At 42.4% G+C, this 19,107-nt stretch overlaps 2 protein-coding genes across 2 annotated transcripts; one reads left to right on the top strand and one right to left on the bottom strand.

The window, feature by feature from the left end:
- Positions 1 to 542: 542 nt before the first annotated feature.
- LOC119648929 (plasma kallikrein-like) lies at positions 543 to 6,574 on the bottom strand. Its single transcript, XM_038050841.1, has 3 exons — positions 6,385 to 6,574; positions 1,019 to 1,372; positions 543 to 876 (listed from the first exon to the last, which is right to left on the bottom strand). Exons 1-3 carry the CDS (start codon positions 6,502 to 6,504, stop codon positions 577 to 579), a joined length of 774 nt encoding a protein of 257 aa, XP_037906769.1. The 5' UTR covers positions 6,505 to 6,574; the 3' UTR covers positions 543 to 576.
- Positions 6,575 to 16,870: 10,296 nt separating this feature from the next.
- Positions 16,871 to 17,928, top strand: LOC119649774 (trypsin-like). Its single transcript, XM_038052075.1, has 3 exons — positions 16,871 to 17,031; positions 17,101 to 17,451; positions 17,564 to 17,928. The coding sequence occupies exons 1-3, from the start codon at positions 16,924 to 16,926 to the stop codon at positions 17,861 to 17,863; spliced, it is 759 nt and encodes a 252-aa protein (XP_037908003.1). The 5' UTR covers positions 16,871 to 16,923; the 3' UTR covers positions 17,864 to 17,928.
- The last annotated feature ends 1,179 nt before the right edge of the window (positions 17,929 to 19,107 follow it).

The raw sequence follows: 19,107 nt of genomic DNA on the forward strand, positions 1-19,107 counted from the left end.
CTGAAGTTTACAAATTAATAAAACTTCGGAGATTATAATGAGCTGGCCACGTTCCGCGTATGGACAACATTCGGATACTTAAAGAACGAAGATCGGAAAGCAAATCCCGAAAGCGCTGAGTAGAATCTCTTGACGAATACAACGCATCACTGTTAGGATTTCAAAATTAGAGGACTCGATCGATGGACCAAGATGGTTGAAGAAAGAACATCCTGAAGGGAAAGGTTCGAAATGGGCTATAGTCCCTCGACGACGACTACAGTACAATTAGAACACAGTCAAATTTATTAGTGATTTTTTCAACCAATTTAAACTGGTACCGATTTACTAAATGGCGACATCATGTAAAAACTTTACCTGCCTGAATACCATGGTACGTTTGGTCCCAAAAATATTGGGGAAACCGTGAAAGTTAGGTCTCACGAACCCCATAAGCGAAAGAAGTATTGGTATATAATGACTTTCTTAGTATGAAAAAAAAAATTATTTTAAGTAAACCAAATTTGGAAGTAAATTTATTTGCAAAACACTTCTAAAACAACTTAATTTTATAAATGATTTTGTATTCAAATTACTTCAATTTACAGGTCCAATTTTCGATTGGATCCAGTCAACATATGGTGAAACTTTCGTGAGAATACCCATATGGGGTTCTCTTCCGCAAGGCTTGGGACTCCACGAAACAACGCCAACTTGAACATTGCCAAACAACAAAGGGCCACCGGAATCACCACTGCATTGCCCTGTGCCACCTGTGCGAGAGCCGGCGCAAACCTGTCCTTGTTTCACATCAATATTGCGTGAATTGAAACACTCATTGTCGGAGAAAATAGTCACGGTTGCTTTCTTCAGCTTTTTCTGTATAAATCCATCGTCCTGAAAATTTAATTCATGCATGGTGTATCTATTCCATTTCTCACTTATAAAAATGCACTTTGAATATCCATTTGTGAAAATGAAAGTTTTTTCAAAGCACAAGAAGAATATCGAAGTTATCAGATAATTGTGGACTACATACCTCTGTAAAACCCCATCCAATAAGGGTAGCAGATGCACCAAATGAGACCTCTTCATTCGAGCGTGGAAGTCTAACAGACCGCACTAAAGGTCCGAAGAAAACTGTAGCCATCAATTGAACCAAGGCGATGTCATTCACATATGGGGGGTTAGGATCAAAATCCTCGTGAACAACAAATCGTCTTATTTTAATGATATTTCCACTCGGTGGAGTAATTTGCACTACTCCAAATTGCACTTCTACTATTTCGTCGGGATCAGTCACAGTTGAACAATGAGCAGCAGTTAGTAACCATCCTTCATTAAGGAACGTACATCCGCAAAAATGACCTCTTTGGACTGTCCTCAAAGAAGCCTTCGAGAAGGAAGAGAATATAGTCCATTTAGAATAAATATATAAATAGGAATATCGGTTGTAAGTGATATTAAAACTAAATTCAAAACTTGAAAAATACTCTCAGCTAAAGTAAAAACGGGCATTTTTAAATTATGGGTTGAATGTAAACTTCTAGATTTCCATTCTAAATTTCTTAGCTCGTTCGACAAAAAAATACTCTTAGAAATAAAATTCACATTGATATCAAGTCGAATAACGACAACAATCACCGGCTCTACCGGATTATTCCCTATCAATTTCAAGTAGTTGCTGAAAAACAACGTGTTTCCCTTTGTCTTGATTTTCCTCTATTCTTTCGTCTTTTCAGTGAAAAAAATTCAGAGTAGGAGGAATCGGCGCGCATATCGGAAGGAATGCACTGCAACGTTTCTAAACTTGTTTATATTTTTATACGATTTCTTTCAAGAATATTGCGTGAAAATTTGAAGTTAATCGGGGAGAACCTAAGGAAGATGCAGCGGTTTAAGCAACCACGTCTCATATATGGCTCAGTACGGACTGGTGGTTCGAATTGAGTGAAACCTCTGTCATCGTTGAGTTGCAGCTTATGTAGCAGTCTGTGTCTTCAGTGAAGTTTCTTTGCTTTACTAATCTTCATGCAGCATAGACGTGAGCTGAAAAACAGACTAAAGAAGGCAGAATTCGTCGTAGACAGGAGCAAAAGTGCTTTAGACATCATACATGATAACAACATCCTTTATGACACTAGCATGGATGATGCAGTATGAGCCAGGCCAATAAAACTCGCTTATGAACTTTTTATTCCCAATTTTTTAGTATTCAAAACTTCAAAGCGTTTTTCCCACAACTCACGCATTCAAACCCGGTGCCCCTCGTAACTCCAAAATTACTGCACCGATTTGCCCTTTGTTTGTGTCTTACTTGCCCCCAAAACCCCAGTGCGCTTTCAAGTTCAAAGAATTAACCAACCTTATAGAGTGCGAACTTTGAGGAAGTAAGTCTACTATGGTGTTCTGCGCACTGTGCTAACACCCTTAACGAAATGGCGCACCGACTAGTCAGTATACCATCTACTGCTACGGACTTGCTAGCCTTCGTCAAGAATACTATGATGGAGAAGTAGAATAGTGACTTCCAGGAAAACTTGTGGATAAAGGGTAGATTATTTGCCAGCTTATTTCCCACCCAACCATAGCTAGTTGTTGAACTTTCTTATCACCCCTTAGGATCAGAGGAGAAAATCTTAAACTGTCTTAGGTGTGGTCATGTATATAGTAATCATTTCTTATTACTTATGAAAATAATAGAGTCAGATCTCTTTGAGGGGTGGGTTACTGAATCCAGTAAGCGTTTAATCTTTCGCTGTCGTAAATACGCCAACGTCTTTTCCTCCCTCCCAATGCTCTCAAAAAACGAAAACCAACAACAGCTCAACGAGTTGATCAATTTTCTTACAGAAGCCAAGATAAACCTCTAGCACTTGCGATGCTTTTTGCTTTCGGCTTCAACATTTTGAAGCCTTTAATTATTCTCGCATTCCAACATGAAACTGAACATTTCATAATACTTTCCTCAACGTCGCGTATATCTTAAACACTCGTGATTGTCACACACACTGTCCAACACGTCCGTAAAATAAACCTTCAGGTTAAACATAACTGTAAAATGTCAAGATGTCGTGCACTTGGGTTTATTTCAGACGTGGGTATCCAACTTGCAACGAACACATCCTATATTATTCAATACAACGAATCGTCCCCCAATATCGGCTCAGTTCTAGCTATCAGTCCCCTTGCTTACTCTTATATATTGAAGGAGCCCTGATTCACATCCCCTTAATGATGAGGAAAGGAGGAGTGAATGAGGAAAAACTATCGTCGAAGTTATTAGCCCACAGTCGCCTCTTTTTGGACAGAGAACCCATTTCCTACGAAAATATTGACTGGCAGTTTCATTCAGCATAAAGTCAAGACATAAGACGCTCGGTCATCACAGTTGACCTCGGTGTAACCGGACTAATCAAAGAACTAAATCTGTACCACGTGCAGGGCCTAACAAGAAGCCAGTAATCGCGAGAAGCTGAAGAACTGAAGCTATTGATTAAATAACCAACACCTTGCGGCAAATAAGAGGAGTGTATACAAAAGGCTAGATGAATAGAACCTCCAGCTAGTGCATCTGTGAAATTCACCGGCAAGGAAACATAAACATGTTGGAGAAGTCATTGATAACTATCATTTCCATCATGTGCGAATTGCAGAAATCATGTACAGTGGTGAGGGTGACTCGAACCGACGATATACTTGTCGAACTTGAGTGAAGACCGATAAGAAGAGTACGCTACCCGAGACAGAACAGAGCGATTGGTGGTTTCCAGCCGAGATTGTCTCACTAATACGGAAGAGGTGGAGGAAGCGATTAAAAGGAATTACGCAGATTTAAGCTACCTTAAGAACGGAGTTACATCTGTCAACTATGGAGGAAAAGACAGCGAGCCAACTTCTCTATTGCGGGAAAACAAAGATCGGGTAGATCATTTGCAGAATAAGGCGAAGGCCAGTTCTAACCCGCTGTTTCAAGTTTTGGGCACAGGGACATTTAGCATAACCTTGGGAGGGGCAGGACAGCAGCCCTCTGTGTTACAAGTGCAGCGAATCCCGACATGAAACGAAGACTTGTGAGTCGGCAAGGTGCTATGTCCTTTGCAAGGATGTCGGTCTGCGGAAAGAATATGTGGATCATGTTCCCGGTTCTAGGTGGTTCCAAGTCTTCAAAGAAGAATTATAGAAAGCGAAAAGTGAAGCACCATGACGCACATCCTGCAAGCAAACGTGCATTGGAGTCCAACTGCTCACAATTAAATGGGGCAGATGGTACAAGAAAGTAAAGCAGATTAGATGCTTTTCAGAAAAGACTTAAATGCCAGAGTTCCGAATGGTCATACCTTAATTAGATTCTCGAGGCACCAAGATTTTAGAGACGCCGCCAAGGCAGGACTTATTGCCCTAAATGACGGTAGCACTCTGACATTCCGACGCCCTAGTTTCGAGGGTACTACCCCTGACCTAACTTTTACTACGGTGTCCTTCGATGGAAGGCACTGGAAGATTTCATACCCCGTTATCATCAGCACATTTCTTTCGAAGTGATAAATGGCTCCTCCTAATATTCTGCCGTCTGGTAAAGACCTGCCGTCGAAGCTCTTTAAAGGGAAGTAAACCAGCGACAAGACTTAAAAGCAGACAGAAGAACATAGAATATAAGAAAAGGGAAAAGGAACTCCGCCTCGAAATCAACAGTCAGAAGGCAGTGAGAAGGTGGTCCATAGCGTGAAACTGGCTGAGGCACATAGTTGCCACTGTCGGCAAGTGGTGTTTCTTGTGATCCTTCAATTACGTGAGGTGGTACCACGTGCTTGAAGGAGGGGAAAATCGTTTGCATACTCCAAGCTTCCTATTGCGTTTATTGAGGGGCTATTTAAAGGACCGTGGAGTGCTCTAGAAAACCCGGGAAGGGCAGCGCAGAATGAAGGTCACATAAGTGGCTGCTTAGGGATATATTCTTGGCACGAACGTTTGGAACGCCTAGTACGCTTTCAACTACTGGAGATGCCTTATGAATCACATTTCGTTGGATACGCGGATTATGTTCCATGACTAGTTACTGCACCCACGATTAAGCAAGCTCAGCGCACACTGTGAACGGTGATGCGGTGACTAAACAGATGGGTGGCTGGACATGGAACATGGAACCGAAGTCGTTCTTCTGACCAAAGAGAGGGTTCCCACTGCCCTCCCTATTCAGATTGATGAAAAGTTTGTCTCGTCGAAGCCGGCCGCTCAGTAAGGAGAAGTACTATAAGCACCTGGTGCATGTACAAAGACAAACAAGCAGTAACAACGGCAGCAGGAGTTATTCCAATCGCTGTCCACACTGCTTAGCGGAGTTTTAAATTTATATCTCAGAAAAAGTGAGGGTATAAAGGAAGCCATCGCTTGTGACGTGAGTGCCCTTACTCTCTACGCATCGTAGCAACCTTGGGAGGGATCGAGAGGTTGATGAGAGATCACCATGAACGTATGGCCGTGGTTCAGTTGAAAGCACGGTGAGGTTGACTATTACCTAACGCGGCTGCTCAGCAGAATTGGGTATTTTCAATTCAATCACGGTCGCCCGACTGCATTTACTGCAACGATGTGGTGCATGATGTCTGCCAGACCTTCGCTCAGTGCTCATCAATATTCTCGAGTGGATTGTTTAAACTACTAGACGGTTACCAAATCGCGGAGATGACCCATTTTGAAATTGGATGGTAGACGTTTTCTTCTCTCTGGAGCAGATGTACAACTCTTAAATTGTTTGGTGACTGCCGTATATAGTTGGATTGACCAACTAAATGTACATACGATGCCGATCAATGTTGTCGAGCATTCCAGAAACCTATCGGTAGCGATAGAATTTCGAAATTTGTTGGTTGGTAGCCCAGGAATTGCTACCATCTTCATATATTGCCGATCGAAATTAGGCGGATATGGAGGCTGCAGAAGTTCCAAGCAGCCCTAGTAGTGATTTCACGCGGCTTACATAAATCACTAAAGATACTCGATGTAAGAACCAAATTACGCGTCAAGATCCCAACAACCATGCTTTCGGCGTGTTTTATAGTCCAAACAATCCCGCCTACTGGCAATCTGGATCTATTTTCAAGCTATGATATTTTCAATTTCACAGTTTTATCTCTGTAGTTAGGAATCTCTGCTACCCTGCTGAGGTATTTGCTTCTGTACGGTCGTAATGCGGGACTTTGGATCTTGCCTGTAGCACATCCTAGGGTTGGCCGCCCCTCAGTCCGATTGGAAAGAATTTCGGGAAACGTTTCTACTCCAAAATTTGTGACAAATTTTCTTCCAATGATAAAAAAAAATAGCTTAATAAGTTAAGCCTACTCTTAATCAAATAATATTTATAATATAATATATTTCGAAGGATATTGTAATAAATTAGGTTACCATGAACGGAAACTCCCCTAATTGCGCAGGCACACCGTTCACGACTTCCAACTTTCGTGAAATCGAAACCCCGAAATTTACGAAAATAACAAAACTGACAATACAAATATATCGCAACATGTTGGAATATTTTTTTTCTAAACAGTTAGTTTTCCCTTGAACTCTAATTTTCCACTGATAAAGTTGGAAAAATCGAACCCTTTAAATATCAGAATAACTCCATTCTAAGCCAGATAATCATCAACTGCACCATTAAATTGCATAACGAATTTTAAACTGTGGTGAGGATTAGGTAATCAAATCTATAAACTTTATAGAAACATCAAAACTATACTAACTCAATAAAGGTTACTACAAAACCACTAGTTGATGTGTTTATCTAATGGATCATTTCCACAGAAGTTGCATTTTCGAATAAGGAGACAAATCCACAAGCAACTCATATTTATTAATTCAGAAGTAAACTTAGTATTCTAGTTAAAAACGCAGATAACGTTATCAGGTTTCTTTAATAAATCAATTAATAACTGAATGGTTTGATTAGCACTTGCGCCAAATTCCTTCAGTCTGCAACTGAGACTTTATAGCCGGTGTCACTTCAGTTAATGCTTTTGATTAAGAGGGTTTAAAAAGTTGTGTCAACATTCACAGTTAATTTGTTTTTTTCATATGCCAGTGAAATACTATTGATATATAACATGGATTTGTCTGTTAAAGTCAGAAATATTGTAGGCATTCTCGTAAATTTTAAATTCAATTCGAAATTGACATATATGGGAATTCACCGTAAAAAAGAAAGAAAGAATTCGAAGCAATTTCTGTTGACTCCTATATACATCCTGCAGTTGCTGTCAACCTCTATTTCAATTCCCGTCTGAATCTACGTCTGTTCTTGAATTGGGACACTTTCACTGCTACTTCTTCCTTAGAATTAACCTCCTCTGTATTAATATCCTAATTTACCGCTGAATTTCGTGACAATTATTACTTTCGTCATATTTTGTCTTTTTGAATGGATAAGGTATGATACATTTACGCACAGAGCTAGCAGACTACCAAATAAACACCTCTCCATCGTCAGAGATACAGCCTAGAACCGTTTGTCACATTACTTCGGGTTAGCCCCCGAGCTCTCCCGCCTTGTGGTGCCTTCATATCAGAGAAGTCCTTTCAGTGGAAGGGACAATAAGAAGGAACCTCCTAAGATCCGGCCCCTCTACCGGTCGAACTCTATCTTCTTTGAACGAGAAGACCCCAAAGGTAATTCGGAACATGACTCCACCTGTCAACGCTCCTCAGAATCTCCTCCACAATGTTGTTTCGAAAGAGACCCCCTGTGTTGAAAGAGAGCTGCTAACCAATCCCATGCCACGGAAGAAATGTGTGATGGCTGTCGTCCACAACTCCATTGCAAAACACGACTTCCCAATCTTGTACAGATAAGACTGAAGGAAGATAAAGGGTCAGTCTCACCATGCTTCCGATTCAGCCACATACCTAAGTTGAAAGACACACCCACAAAGCTCCCCATTTCTATATTGCGCGAGCTGCTTACGACGTATCACCTTGCCAATAGCGTCACCCAACACCTCTGCGCCGTAGAGCAGGATAGACTGTGTTGAACTCATCAGGAGAGATCGCCTGCTACACGTAGGGCAATATTTGCCATTAGCTGGCTTAAGGCCGAAACTCCAGCTGCAGTCTTGTCGCTGTTGCTTTGATTCGCTTGAAAAAGCTCATCTTTGAGCCAAAAGTCAGTCCAAGATACTTTACCGTTGGTTTTCACTCGATTATGGACACGTCGATCGATACGGGACCCAAGGTCGGAATTCTCTTTTTAGTCACGATGTCTACTTTGGTTCATCCCAGTGCAATGTTGCACCCATGACAGTCATTCATCCTTACCCATCCCCAGCCCCCCCATTCAGCTTACCCGTCCACTTTGCGCCTGTTCTACAGTGCGTCCAACATCAGCTGCGTACTGCCCTGCTCTAAAGCCGAACTCTCGTGGAATAAGTCTCCGGTGGCACTCATCGCTTGAGCAAAGTATACCTCTGATGAACTTGTCAGTGTCAAGCATACCGAGCGGTCGGTATGAAGACGGCAACTCAGGGTCCCCATTCTCTTTGCTGATCAGCGCAAGCCTTGCCACCTACCAACAAGAAGGGAAAATGTCCTCTTTCAGGCAAGCATTAAATGCGCCGAGTACTACGTGTGGATGATGTTAGAGCACCAATTTATATACCTCTGGGATGCCATGGGGTCCTAGCACTTTCTTGTTTCTCATAGAAGGGACTGCTTCTTCCAACACTTTTGTAGAGAAAAGTGAGCAGTCCTCAGCGCTCTGCGCGCTGCCGTCATCATCCTATACGGGATGTGCAGGAAATAGTGTTCGTTCCAACTACTCATTCTTAAGTGGACAGGGTCTCCGCAGAGCCCCGATTTTTCGGGTTAAGAGTTTGTAACCGTGTCCGCATGGGTCCCCATTCACCTTGTTGATCTGTACTCTGCCATTAGGATACATGCCTGCTCACGGTCCTTTAAACATTGTATCAAGCGGCGAAGTTTGTGACACTTCTTCCGGAACCCTTCAATTTCCGTCGTCCACCTATATATAGAAGGTTTGCCACGTCTCGATGCCCTCCTGGGCATGCAAGCTCCGCAGGCCGTCGTTAACAGGTTCACTATTGAATTTACGACAGTATTAGCTGCAACGCCACCACCCCAGAAGTGCTCTCCAGCGCGGCCCTACCTGATCCATGAGTTTCGACAAGCTTCCCAATGTTCACCTTCACGTCGTTCCACACACAAAAAGAGCGCCGAGGTAGCGCATACCAAGAGTTTGTGTCAACCACTTCGAAGGCAATGCATTGATGGTTGCTTGTCGAGAAGTCTTTCAGAGCTCACCACCCGTCCATCATCGGCACCAATGATTCCGCCGAGAAGGTAACGCCAGAACATTGGGGTCACTGATGAACACTAGATCACCTTTGGCCTCCACAGCGAACTGTGGTAGCAACTTGTGAGTAGTACAACTACCGATACATATTTATCTGTAGGATGCGGATCATGTTGATCGCGCTGAGCACAAGGCTGTTGTACTGTAATCCTGTAGTGTACACTTACGGTCTTGAATGAAGTGCACTGCAGGCACTGCAGCATTATTTTAGTTATTATCTTTGCGACGGCAGCGAGCACGCAGATACTCCTCCATTGCCGCACTAAAAACGGGTGCCCTTTTTTGGAATCTTAACGATCATTCTCTTCTTCCACTCCCTAGGAAAGGTCTCGGATATTCAAAATTTCCGTATGATTAGAAGTAGCAGAGGTATAGTAGCAAATAACTCTGCGAGGAGACCGTTGAGCCCAGCGGCTTTACTCCATTTGAGTGCATTAATAGTCAACATTATTTCTCTTCTGCTTGGAGGAACAGCCCGTATCCGTAAGTTTCGGTCCTCATCCTCACCGGATGTAACACCATTAAAAACTATGGTGAAGTGTTCTTTCCCCTGTTCAGTTGTTCATCTTCGTGGAAGATGACCGTTGACGTCCTTTTCAAGACCTTCAAAAAATTTGCTACCACACGCAAGTTCTTTCGTGAGGCGGTATATAGTTCTGAAATTATTGCGATTTGCATCATCTTCTGCTTCCCTGACCAACGCAGTAGCAAATTCTCTCTCGTTAAGGCGTACACTACCCCGACTCAGGGTTTCGCTCGGTTCGAACATGTCATTCCCACCGTTACTCGTAGCGATCAGTAGAGCCTACAACAACTTCAGTAGAGCCTACAACAACTTCCGTTCATCGATCCGCTCCCACGAATCCGAAATCAGCCAGTTCTTATGACGCCCCTTCGACAACCTGTTCAGAACCTGAGATAAAACCATTTTTGATAGCGACCCTATGCTTATCGATACTTCCAGGCACGTTACTCAATAAATTTACACTCGATCATCAAGAAAGCTCTCCTACTGCCGAGCGACAGTTGGGTCGTATAAGCCGTCGATGTTTAACTTAAAGGGTCGCAGTTACCCAACCCTGCGAGAAGTGGCGGACACAACACGTAAGCGAACGTCAGCTACCATCAGATGGTGATCCTTTTCGGGGCCGATGGCAGCGCCTCTCTTCTTATGCACATCCAGAAGACAGCATCCTAAATCTGCAGCTGATCATAAAGTGGTCGATCTGATTGCTCGTCCGGCGTCAGTCAGTTGAAACCCAACTGACCGTATTGTGTTCGAACAATGTGCCACAAATGACGAGACCATGCAAGCTGCAGAAATCTACGAACCTCTCGCTACTACCACTACGGTTGAAAGTACCGTGCTTCCCAATCATATATATATATGATATATCCTATATAATCATATATCCTCAATCAAGATCATAATATCATTTTTAGGAAGCCTCCCCTGAACTACATTTAATTGATCGCAGAAAACATCCTCCTCCACCACATTCGAAGTCTCATTGTACAGCTGTGATACTCCTTCAGCTGGACTGAAATTTTGCAGTTAGAACTCCAGGCCAAGAGAACGCGCCTTGCGGTAGCCGTCAGAAGCAACCCGACATCGGATTCGCGTCTGCCATCACTTGGCTTTCCAGTAAAAAGTACAAAGTCGCATTAACATTAGTGCGGCAACAGTGCGAGGAGTACTCTACAGGGTCCCACCATCTTACTTCGCTTAGACCCAGAATATCCAGTTTATATCGCTCGAATTTCCGCTCAAGTTGGAGAAAGCGAGCATTTTGAGGACCCTCGCTACCGTTGTCGACCAGGGTGTACACGTTCCAGAAACCAATCATGGTCATTTTCGATAACCAAAGGTCCAACCAAAATCCTTATCCGGGGCGTTATTGACGTTTCGTTACGATAAGTTACGTTACGCCCGTTACGATAAGTAGCGAAGACATATTATTAAGCCCCAACTCATAAGGCTTAAACATTAAGAGCTAGGTATAAATAGGACAAATGCCCATCCAAATATGTTAATATAACCAAAACAAAAACCTTTCATAGCTTAAGGGTTAAGCTCCCAGTTTCCCCAACTTGTTTTTTTTTCGTGACAGGTTGATGAAAGTACGTTTAGGTGTCACTTGGGTCACCTGCAATACTGTTGGAGCAGCAGGTTTCCGCTTGCCTTTGGAATTTCGTCCTTTCTCCAGCTACCCCTAACAGTTCTGACCAATTTTTTTTGGCTTCGTGTACGTTATGCTTGTCCTTGATAAGCTTCGAAAACTCAACCCTTTTTGCTCCAAGCTCGGTATGAAGGATAATTCCTGCATAACAGTTCTCCATCAGTACCGTCTGAATTACCCCTTTTGTCAGGGTTGACGAGTTTCTCCTGAATAGGTCTTCTTTTTGCTCCTAGAGTCCCTCATGCTGTTGCTCTTCCTGAACAAATATAATGTGTGTTGCTAAAGTTTTTGCTCTCAACTCACCTTGCCCTGATTTTGTTACTGCTATTCTCGGCGAAGTGGTACTTTGCCTGAAAAGTTCTTGGAAACTGGCATTTAAATAGGTATAAATGAGGCAAATGTTCATTCAAATATTCTTACATAGGAAATACACAAAACCTTTCATACCGGAGATTCCGGTTTCGATTTGTATAAATAATACCATTGGGGTTTCATTTGGATTTAATCATCATCACATCAGAACTCAGGCTCTCGGCTTTGAGGATCTCTCATCGAAGAAGACCCCAGCCTCTTTCACTGATTCAATACCGCAGATTTTATTAAATCGATTCTATGGTTCTTGTACTAGAAATATACAAGGGTACTCCTGGAACTTGGCCAGCCTTGCTGCCCGTAGAAAGAAAGGAAACCCCACCTTCCACTTACTTACGTCCGATTTCTCTAGATATTGCCCACCTCATGGTGCAGCAACACTCATTCCTTCCTGAACCTTCCCATAGTGATGTTAGACCCGTTACGTTCACATCACAAGCTTTGTGTTATTCCGCTTTTCCCGATAGAGGCCTCTCTGTGCGTAGTGTGGAAGAATTAGGGAACAGTACCACCGAGAGACCAGTCGCAGTCATGTTTCCAGTTCCGCTCATAATAGAAGTTCTCTACTCTCCTTTCTGGCTGGCCGCACCTTTCATTGAGTACAGGCTTTCCACTGAAGTGGAAAGCAGTCTTCTATAAATTTCTCCATGAATATGAATCTGGTAACGCCTGTAAAATCCATGGCTCAGTGGCGACTTGATTGCTCAAAATCGCGATTCAAAGTCTATGACTCCTTACTACTTGGAGTGTTGAATCCCCATCTTCGTATGTTTTAGATACTCTTAATGTAGTAGTGAATTAGTACAGGCTAAAAAGTGACTGACGGTTTCGTCCAGGGTAGAGGCAACTCATTAGGCATTGCTTCATCTCTGGCTTAGAAGCAGTGTAACCGAAAGTGGCAACAGGTGGTAATCTCTCCATTTATATACAATCGCAAACGCGACATTAATACATATAATTCGCATAAGTAAGTTGCTTCCCAATTGGTCCGGTTCGTCATCAAGTCGAGGCTTACCACATCACCTACAAGTGGTGGAATTTTAGCGGATGTTGTAGGTTCACTAAAGCTACCATGTTATTGTTTGGGACTACACAGCGTGCTGTTATCTCTATTTTGCTCCTCCTTCTCATTGCAATGACCAATACCACTATCAACGGTTTAATTTAAGTCAGTGTCTTATTCCCGCCTTCTTCCCAGCTATTTCCACTTAAGTAGGAATAGTCTTGGCATTTCTTAGTAGATACTAGATGACTACATCCCACCCCATACTGCCTTCTTCGCACGCACATGATTACAATTATTGCTACTATAATCATGGGTGCTTCCATTGATCCCTTTCTGTCAGTAACATCATAAACATTTCCACTCCGGTAATGGTTTGTACCGAGGAGGAAGATTGGGCAATAATCCGGCTTCTTTGGTCAGTTGGGTAAAGGAAGTTAAAATTTACCGTAAAATTCTAGCGCCGCGTCATGTTAAAGTCCTTTTTAGGAGAACAAATTTAAAAATTCCCGAAAAAGTACGACGTATAAACACGGACCGACAGTCCACATCTATCGCTTCAAAAAACACTCAACAACAGCTACAGACGGTTCTAACGAATTTGTGAATTATTTCCAACATTATTTTCTTTGAATAGCAGTTGTAATTTTCCGTATCAAGTCATCCCCCATGAACGCAGTTTCTACTTATTTGACTATTTCAATAGGCAATTGATTTTAGACCAGGAAAACCACTGCTGCAGAAACGTAGATTTACTACCACCTGAGTATGGAATGAAACAGCCCACATAACCAAAGACAAAAGAATCAAAACCTTGCTATCTGTGGAAAAGATTATGTTTACCACTTTAGAAAGTAATGACCCATTATTTGAACACGAACAAGAGAATAACCATTATCAATTTTACAAAGAAAGTGTTGCAAATGCAAATCAACACTCCTTCGGAAACAGTCTGACAAATGCTTGAAACCATCAACACGGTCCCCACGGCAAATCTTGATCCCTTCCACTTTCTTTGCTTAGGCCACATAAGGCCAGTTATATGAGTAACCCGAAACGCAGGAGTGCAGAAAATGTGTAGAAAGTGTCCACGATGGTATCTGGCCTAGTCCTGCCATAGTAATGAAGTCAATATATCATAGTAATGAATTTCGTCATCGCTCCATCTAAAGCAGACTAACTTTGCCACCATGTACTTACCTGCCTTACCTACATTGATATGCAGGCCAAGATCTTGCACTAATCGCCGCCTACTCGGTGTGGATGAAAGTACAATATACTAAATACTCGAATTCCATAAAGCCGATATCGTCAACATGGGTTAACTTAGAGATGATGGTATCTCTTGCATTTACGTCAGCATCATGAACCATTTTTCCCAGAGCCCGGTTAAAATGGAGCCATGATAGGGGCATCCCCTCTTCTTAGACCCTTGCTGATGGTGAAAGGTCTTGAAAGAAATCCATGAGCCATGATCAGCGAATTTTCTCATGGCAGAGTACAGTTTTACTTTGCGCGATACTTTATAATTACAGCACTGAGTGATATCTCCTTTTCAATATATGGATAGATAATGCCTCGTTGCCAGCCACCAGATAATAATGTGCTGTCCCAAACCTTGAGCGGCAAGAAAGGTATTGTCCTAGGGCGAAACATGGATTGGTATCCACGATGAAGCATAAGACCTGGGAACGTTTATCTCAACCTCCACGTGGAGATTCCTAGAAGTTCTTTCTTAAGCAAAATTGCAGACGGAGAAGGATGAAAGCGAGTCTCTCACGCCTAAAAATGGCGCAAATTGTTCTAACTGGTCCTACAGGTTGGGGTTTGGCAGGGCTGACAACCCTACATAGAAAACCGAAGCTACGGAGCTACGAACGAATGAATGCCGCATACATGGCAATGCTGCACCCTCAAAGAACTCAGGCCCGTGGAGAGACATATCGTGAACTTCGTCAAGCAGAGAAACAACTTCACAAACCGAAAAGGAAGTTTGGGAGAACCAATAGGTCTGTGAACTCGAAAAGTACAGGGAGGAAACGCACTAGCCACGGAAGTTTTACCAATAAGTCAGTGGGATGAAGCCTCATACACCTCGATGATCATCCTGCCGAGACAAAGAGGGGAATCTGATTTCTGAGATAATGGGCATATTGAAGCGATGTGTTGATTATTTTGATGAACTGTTCAACAACGAAAATATCTCTGAGTTGGAGGTCCCGCCAACTGAAAACGACAGACAAACGCTGACATAACCACCATCGGCTTAGGAATCATAAGTCGTGAGGAGCTGATCGAATTACAGCCAAGCTGGTTAAATATGAAGGGAGGCGCCCAATTACACCAAGAGGTTCATAAACTTACCTATACTTAAGGTATAGAACAGCCAATCAATGCCTGACGACTGGCAACGAGGTATTATCTCTCTCATACATAGAAATGGTGATATCACGCAGTGCCGCAAATATAGAGGTATCACAATGCTGAGTACCACCTACAGGATATTCTCCGCTATCTTGTTAGGTGGGATAGCCCCATTCACCCAGAACACCAACGGTTCACTCCGGCAAAAGTGACAAGCGCCTGAAAAAGGGGCAAACTATACACGGCCATGAGAGAATTCGATTTCCCAACGAAATTGATAAGACTAACTGGGTCAGCCCAGACCAATGTGCGAGGCAATATCACTCTCGAGACCATTTGACAGAAACAACGGTCTAAGACAGGGAGATGCCTCACCGTGCCCTATAAAAGTGAGGCACCATCCTCTTTAAATCCGCCCAGCTACTCGTCTATGCTGACGATATCAACAGACGTTAGGACCTTGAGATGTACATCAATGGCGGCAAGGTGAAATGTGTGATGGCAACATCAGCATCAAAAACCAAAAACCAACCAACCAAAGAAGCAACGACATCATATGGCACTTGTCAAATAAAAAAAATAAATATAGGATTGAGACCGTTGATAATTACTCCTATGTAGGGTCGAAAATCACAACCGATAACAGTTACGATGAGGAAATCCGGGGACAGTTGTTGGCAGCTAACAGAGCTTATACCAGCTTACAAAAACTGTCTCGCCACAGGGTCAAGGCTCTTACTGAATAAATCAATAATCTTGCCAGTCCTGGTGTATTACTCGAAGACTTGGGTTCTTAGCTAGAAAGATTGCGAACTCTTAGTCGCGCTTGAGAGAAGAATCATCCGAAGAATTTTTGGGCTCTTACAAAAGGATGAACGATTGCATACCCTATATAACGGCGAAATTTATGAGGAATGATTTGAAATTTACGTCTGCTTCTGGAGAAAATAAACTAAACTAAACAGGAGAAGCACTATATCCACACCCATAATCAAAGAAAGAAACCCACACCAATGAATTTCACGCTAATTCAGCACCGCCAGCGATAAAATTTTGGGAAGAAAAATGTGCTTAACTAATTAGAGAGAAAGAAAGAATCCTGCAAATCCAGCTAACTTCGTATGAATCTCACATGGTCATTCATACCTCCAATATCGCTGAATTTCGACCTTAAAAAAAAAAGTTTTGACCAAAGACATTCTTTACAATATTCTTCACTACAAAAAATCTGTACAACTTACCCGCGCCTCCTTTATGTCATGCTCCTTCCCAATCATATGCTGGAATTCCCCAGTTCATATATTCTTTGACAAGAGGCTGAACTCCAGTGTCCAATTCAATGACCTTACTCCAAGTACGAGATAAAAACCCAAACATACCAAGAAATTATCAAAACCAAATCTGCTATAAATTTGATTGCAACAACATCGCAATTCTTTCTGACGTACTATGTGTAAATGATCGATTTGTGTTGTACATTATCATTTCACTAGACGTCAATCTTAATTAAGTCTAATCGAATAAGGAACCCTTCAAAGACTAAATTCGTAGGATTAACTTGGAAATATATCATGGTCTTATCTTGCCTATACTGAACACTATAAAAGAGAATTTTTCCCAAAGCAGAATCAGTGATTTCTTGTGGGTCTTTCAACAAGAGCATGTTTCGGCTAACTTTACTTTGCGCTTTAATCGCTTCGGCCCTCTGCTACCCTCAAGAAAGGGTTGTCGGAGGCCACGATGCTGACCAGTCTGAATATCCGTTTATTGTAAGCACCTAAAATCGCTAATAAGGAACCGTATGTGAAGACATCACACACTTTCTCTTTTTAAAACAGGTTTCATTGCGCTCTGCAACGGGCTCTCATAGTTGTGGTTCATCCATTTTGAGTGAATATTGGATCCTTACTGCCGCCCACTGTGTAAGCTCCGCTAAACCTTCTTCAATCAGCATCCAATATGGCGTTACCACAATCGCCTCTAAAGGACCAAATGTAGCATCGGTTGCCGAAATCATTGTCCATGAGGGATACAACCCATCCAACTCATACATCAATGATATTGCACTTGTTCGTCTGGCTAGCCCGTTGCCAATTGGATCAGAAGTAAACGCTGTCAAATTGCCTCCATCGTATACTGAAGTTTCTGGACGAACTTTCGCCACCCTTATTGGGTGGGGTTTGGACAAGGTAACACCTGATTATAAGATTTCCTATATAGTTTAGTTCCTCTGAGTTTTGTTATATACTTTTTGGATACTATCCCCCAAACAAAATATGACCCTATTGTTCATTTTTCTAGACCGGCGGATCCATCCAGACACATTTGCAACAAGTTGACTTGGTCACTTTTGATAATCCCGAATGCTCTTCGTTGCATTACAATAAAATCCATGCTTCCAACATTTGCGCTGGAGTTCCTGAAGGCGGTAAGGGGCAATGCAGCGGTGATTCTGGCGGCCCACTCCTAATCAACGGTTACCAACATGGCATTGTTTCATGGAGCGTTAAGCCTTGCACTGTTGCACCATATCCAGGTGTTTACACCAAGGTTTCACATTACGTCGATTGGCTCCGTACTAAGACTGGACTCAATTTGTAAAATGTATATTGATACATTGATACATATGTACACAAATATAACGATCAAACAGCATTAATATATGACTAACACCATTTTTATTTGTAAATACCGGATAATATTAATAATCCCGAATCGGAGGATTGTAGTAACATTCGAGGCGCTGAACAGAGGAATCATAAGGGTTATAATAATCCGTTGTCACCAAATACCTTAAATAAATACTGAACCCCTATTAAACCAACCAATTCCCTTAGATATAAAAAAACTCTACCCCTAAAGCAAGATAAGAGTTTATAACCGGGAAAGCCTTCAATGGTACATGAGCAAGTAACAAGTTTCAGACAACTCGAACAGCAGCGTATGAAGTAATGAAATTGTCCCCTTCCTAAATCTGTAACCTATCGAGAGTACCTCATTGGGGCCCCGCAGACAAGAGAAAGCTTTGTGCTCCCAAGTTGCCAGTATACTGTAATCTTGAAAATCTTAAAGTGGCTATGGTTTCTGAAAACATGATCGAATAGTATCGGGGACGGAATATACCTTGAAGCATTACTCTTAAAATTACTTGAAATTTTTTTGAGATTTCAGTCACATGCTTGCTTCACCTTTTGGTTCCCTGCAAAAAACCTAATGGTCTGGTGCCAAAAGCGAAAGTGAACGCGAACGCGGTAAAAATGGCTATAAACTTCTCTATTGGTGTTGACATTGCCATCTCAGAGGGTTCCGTGATGCCATTAAAGAAGTGGAACGATTTGATGACCGGTTGATGAAGCTCACCATTATATAAGCTGATCGCCCTATTCACTTCTTCACCACATGCCGAGAAAAATGCCTTCTGGCAACTTCTCGATGCAAAAACTTGTCACGTGCCTGCTAATGACTATTTATTATCATTGCCGACTACCATAATGGTCATATGGGTGAAAACGCAGATAGTAACAGGTGCCATGGGGGAAAGGGGTTTGAAGCGCGAAATGAGAGGGCGACCGTATAATCGACTTGTGGACATCCATGACCTTGTACTTATGAATATATGGTTCATCAAACGATTGTCTCATCTTCCTACATTCTATAGTGCGAACAGTAAAACGCAAATCGACTATATTCTCATAAGACGCCGACATTTTACCACCGTCACTGATTGCAAAGCCGTTCCCTATGAGACCATCGCACCTCAGCATCGGCCACTTACGCGATTACCAAACATTGCGAACGTGAACAATCGTGAAACCAAATGAAAGACACGATGCACAAAGCGGCCT

The sequence above is a fragment of the Hermetia illucens genome, chromosome 2 (assembly GCF_905115235.1).
Source record: "Hermetia illucens chromosome 2, iHerIll2.2.curated.20191125, whole genome shotgun sequence".
Lineage (NCBI taxonomy): Eukaryota > Metazoa > Arthropoda > Insecta > Diptera > Stratiomyidae > Hermetia > Hermetia illucens.

Excerpts from the sequence above, each read along its gene's own strand:
- LOC119648929 (XM_038050841.1), bottom strand. The coding sequence starts at position 6,504 with ATGTTGCGATATATTTGTATTGTCAGTTTTGTTATTTTCGTAAATTTC. Across the intron at positions 1,373-6,384 it reads TAGGGGAGTTTCCGTTCATG|GCTTCTTTGAGGACAGTCCA; the intron begins GTAACCTAATTT and ends TCCTTCTCGAAG. Across the intron at positions 877-1,018 it reads TTGGATGGGGTTTTACAGAG|GACGATGGATTTATACAGAA; the intron begins GTATGTAGTCCA and ends TTAAATTTTCAG.
- LOC119649774 (XM_038052075.1), top strand. The coding sequence starts at position 16,924 with ATGTTTCGGCTAACTTTACTTTGCGCTTTAATCGCTTCGGCCCTCTGC. Across the intron at positions 17,032-17,100 it reads AGTCTGAATATCCGTTTATT|GTTTCATTGCGCTCTGCAAC; the intron begins GTAAGCACCTAA and ends TTTTTAAAACAG. Across the intron at positions 17,452-17,563 it reads TTGGGTGGGGTTTGGACAAG|ACCGGCGGATCCATCCAGAC; the intron begins GTAACACCTGAT and ends TCATTTTTCTAG.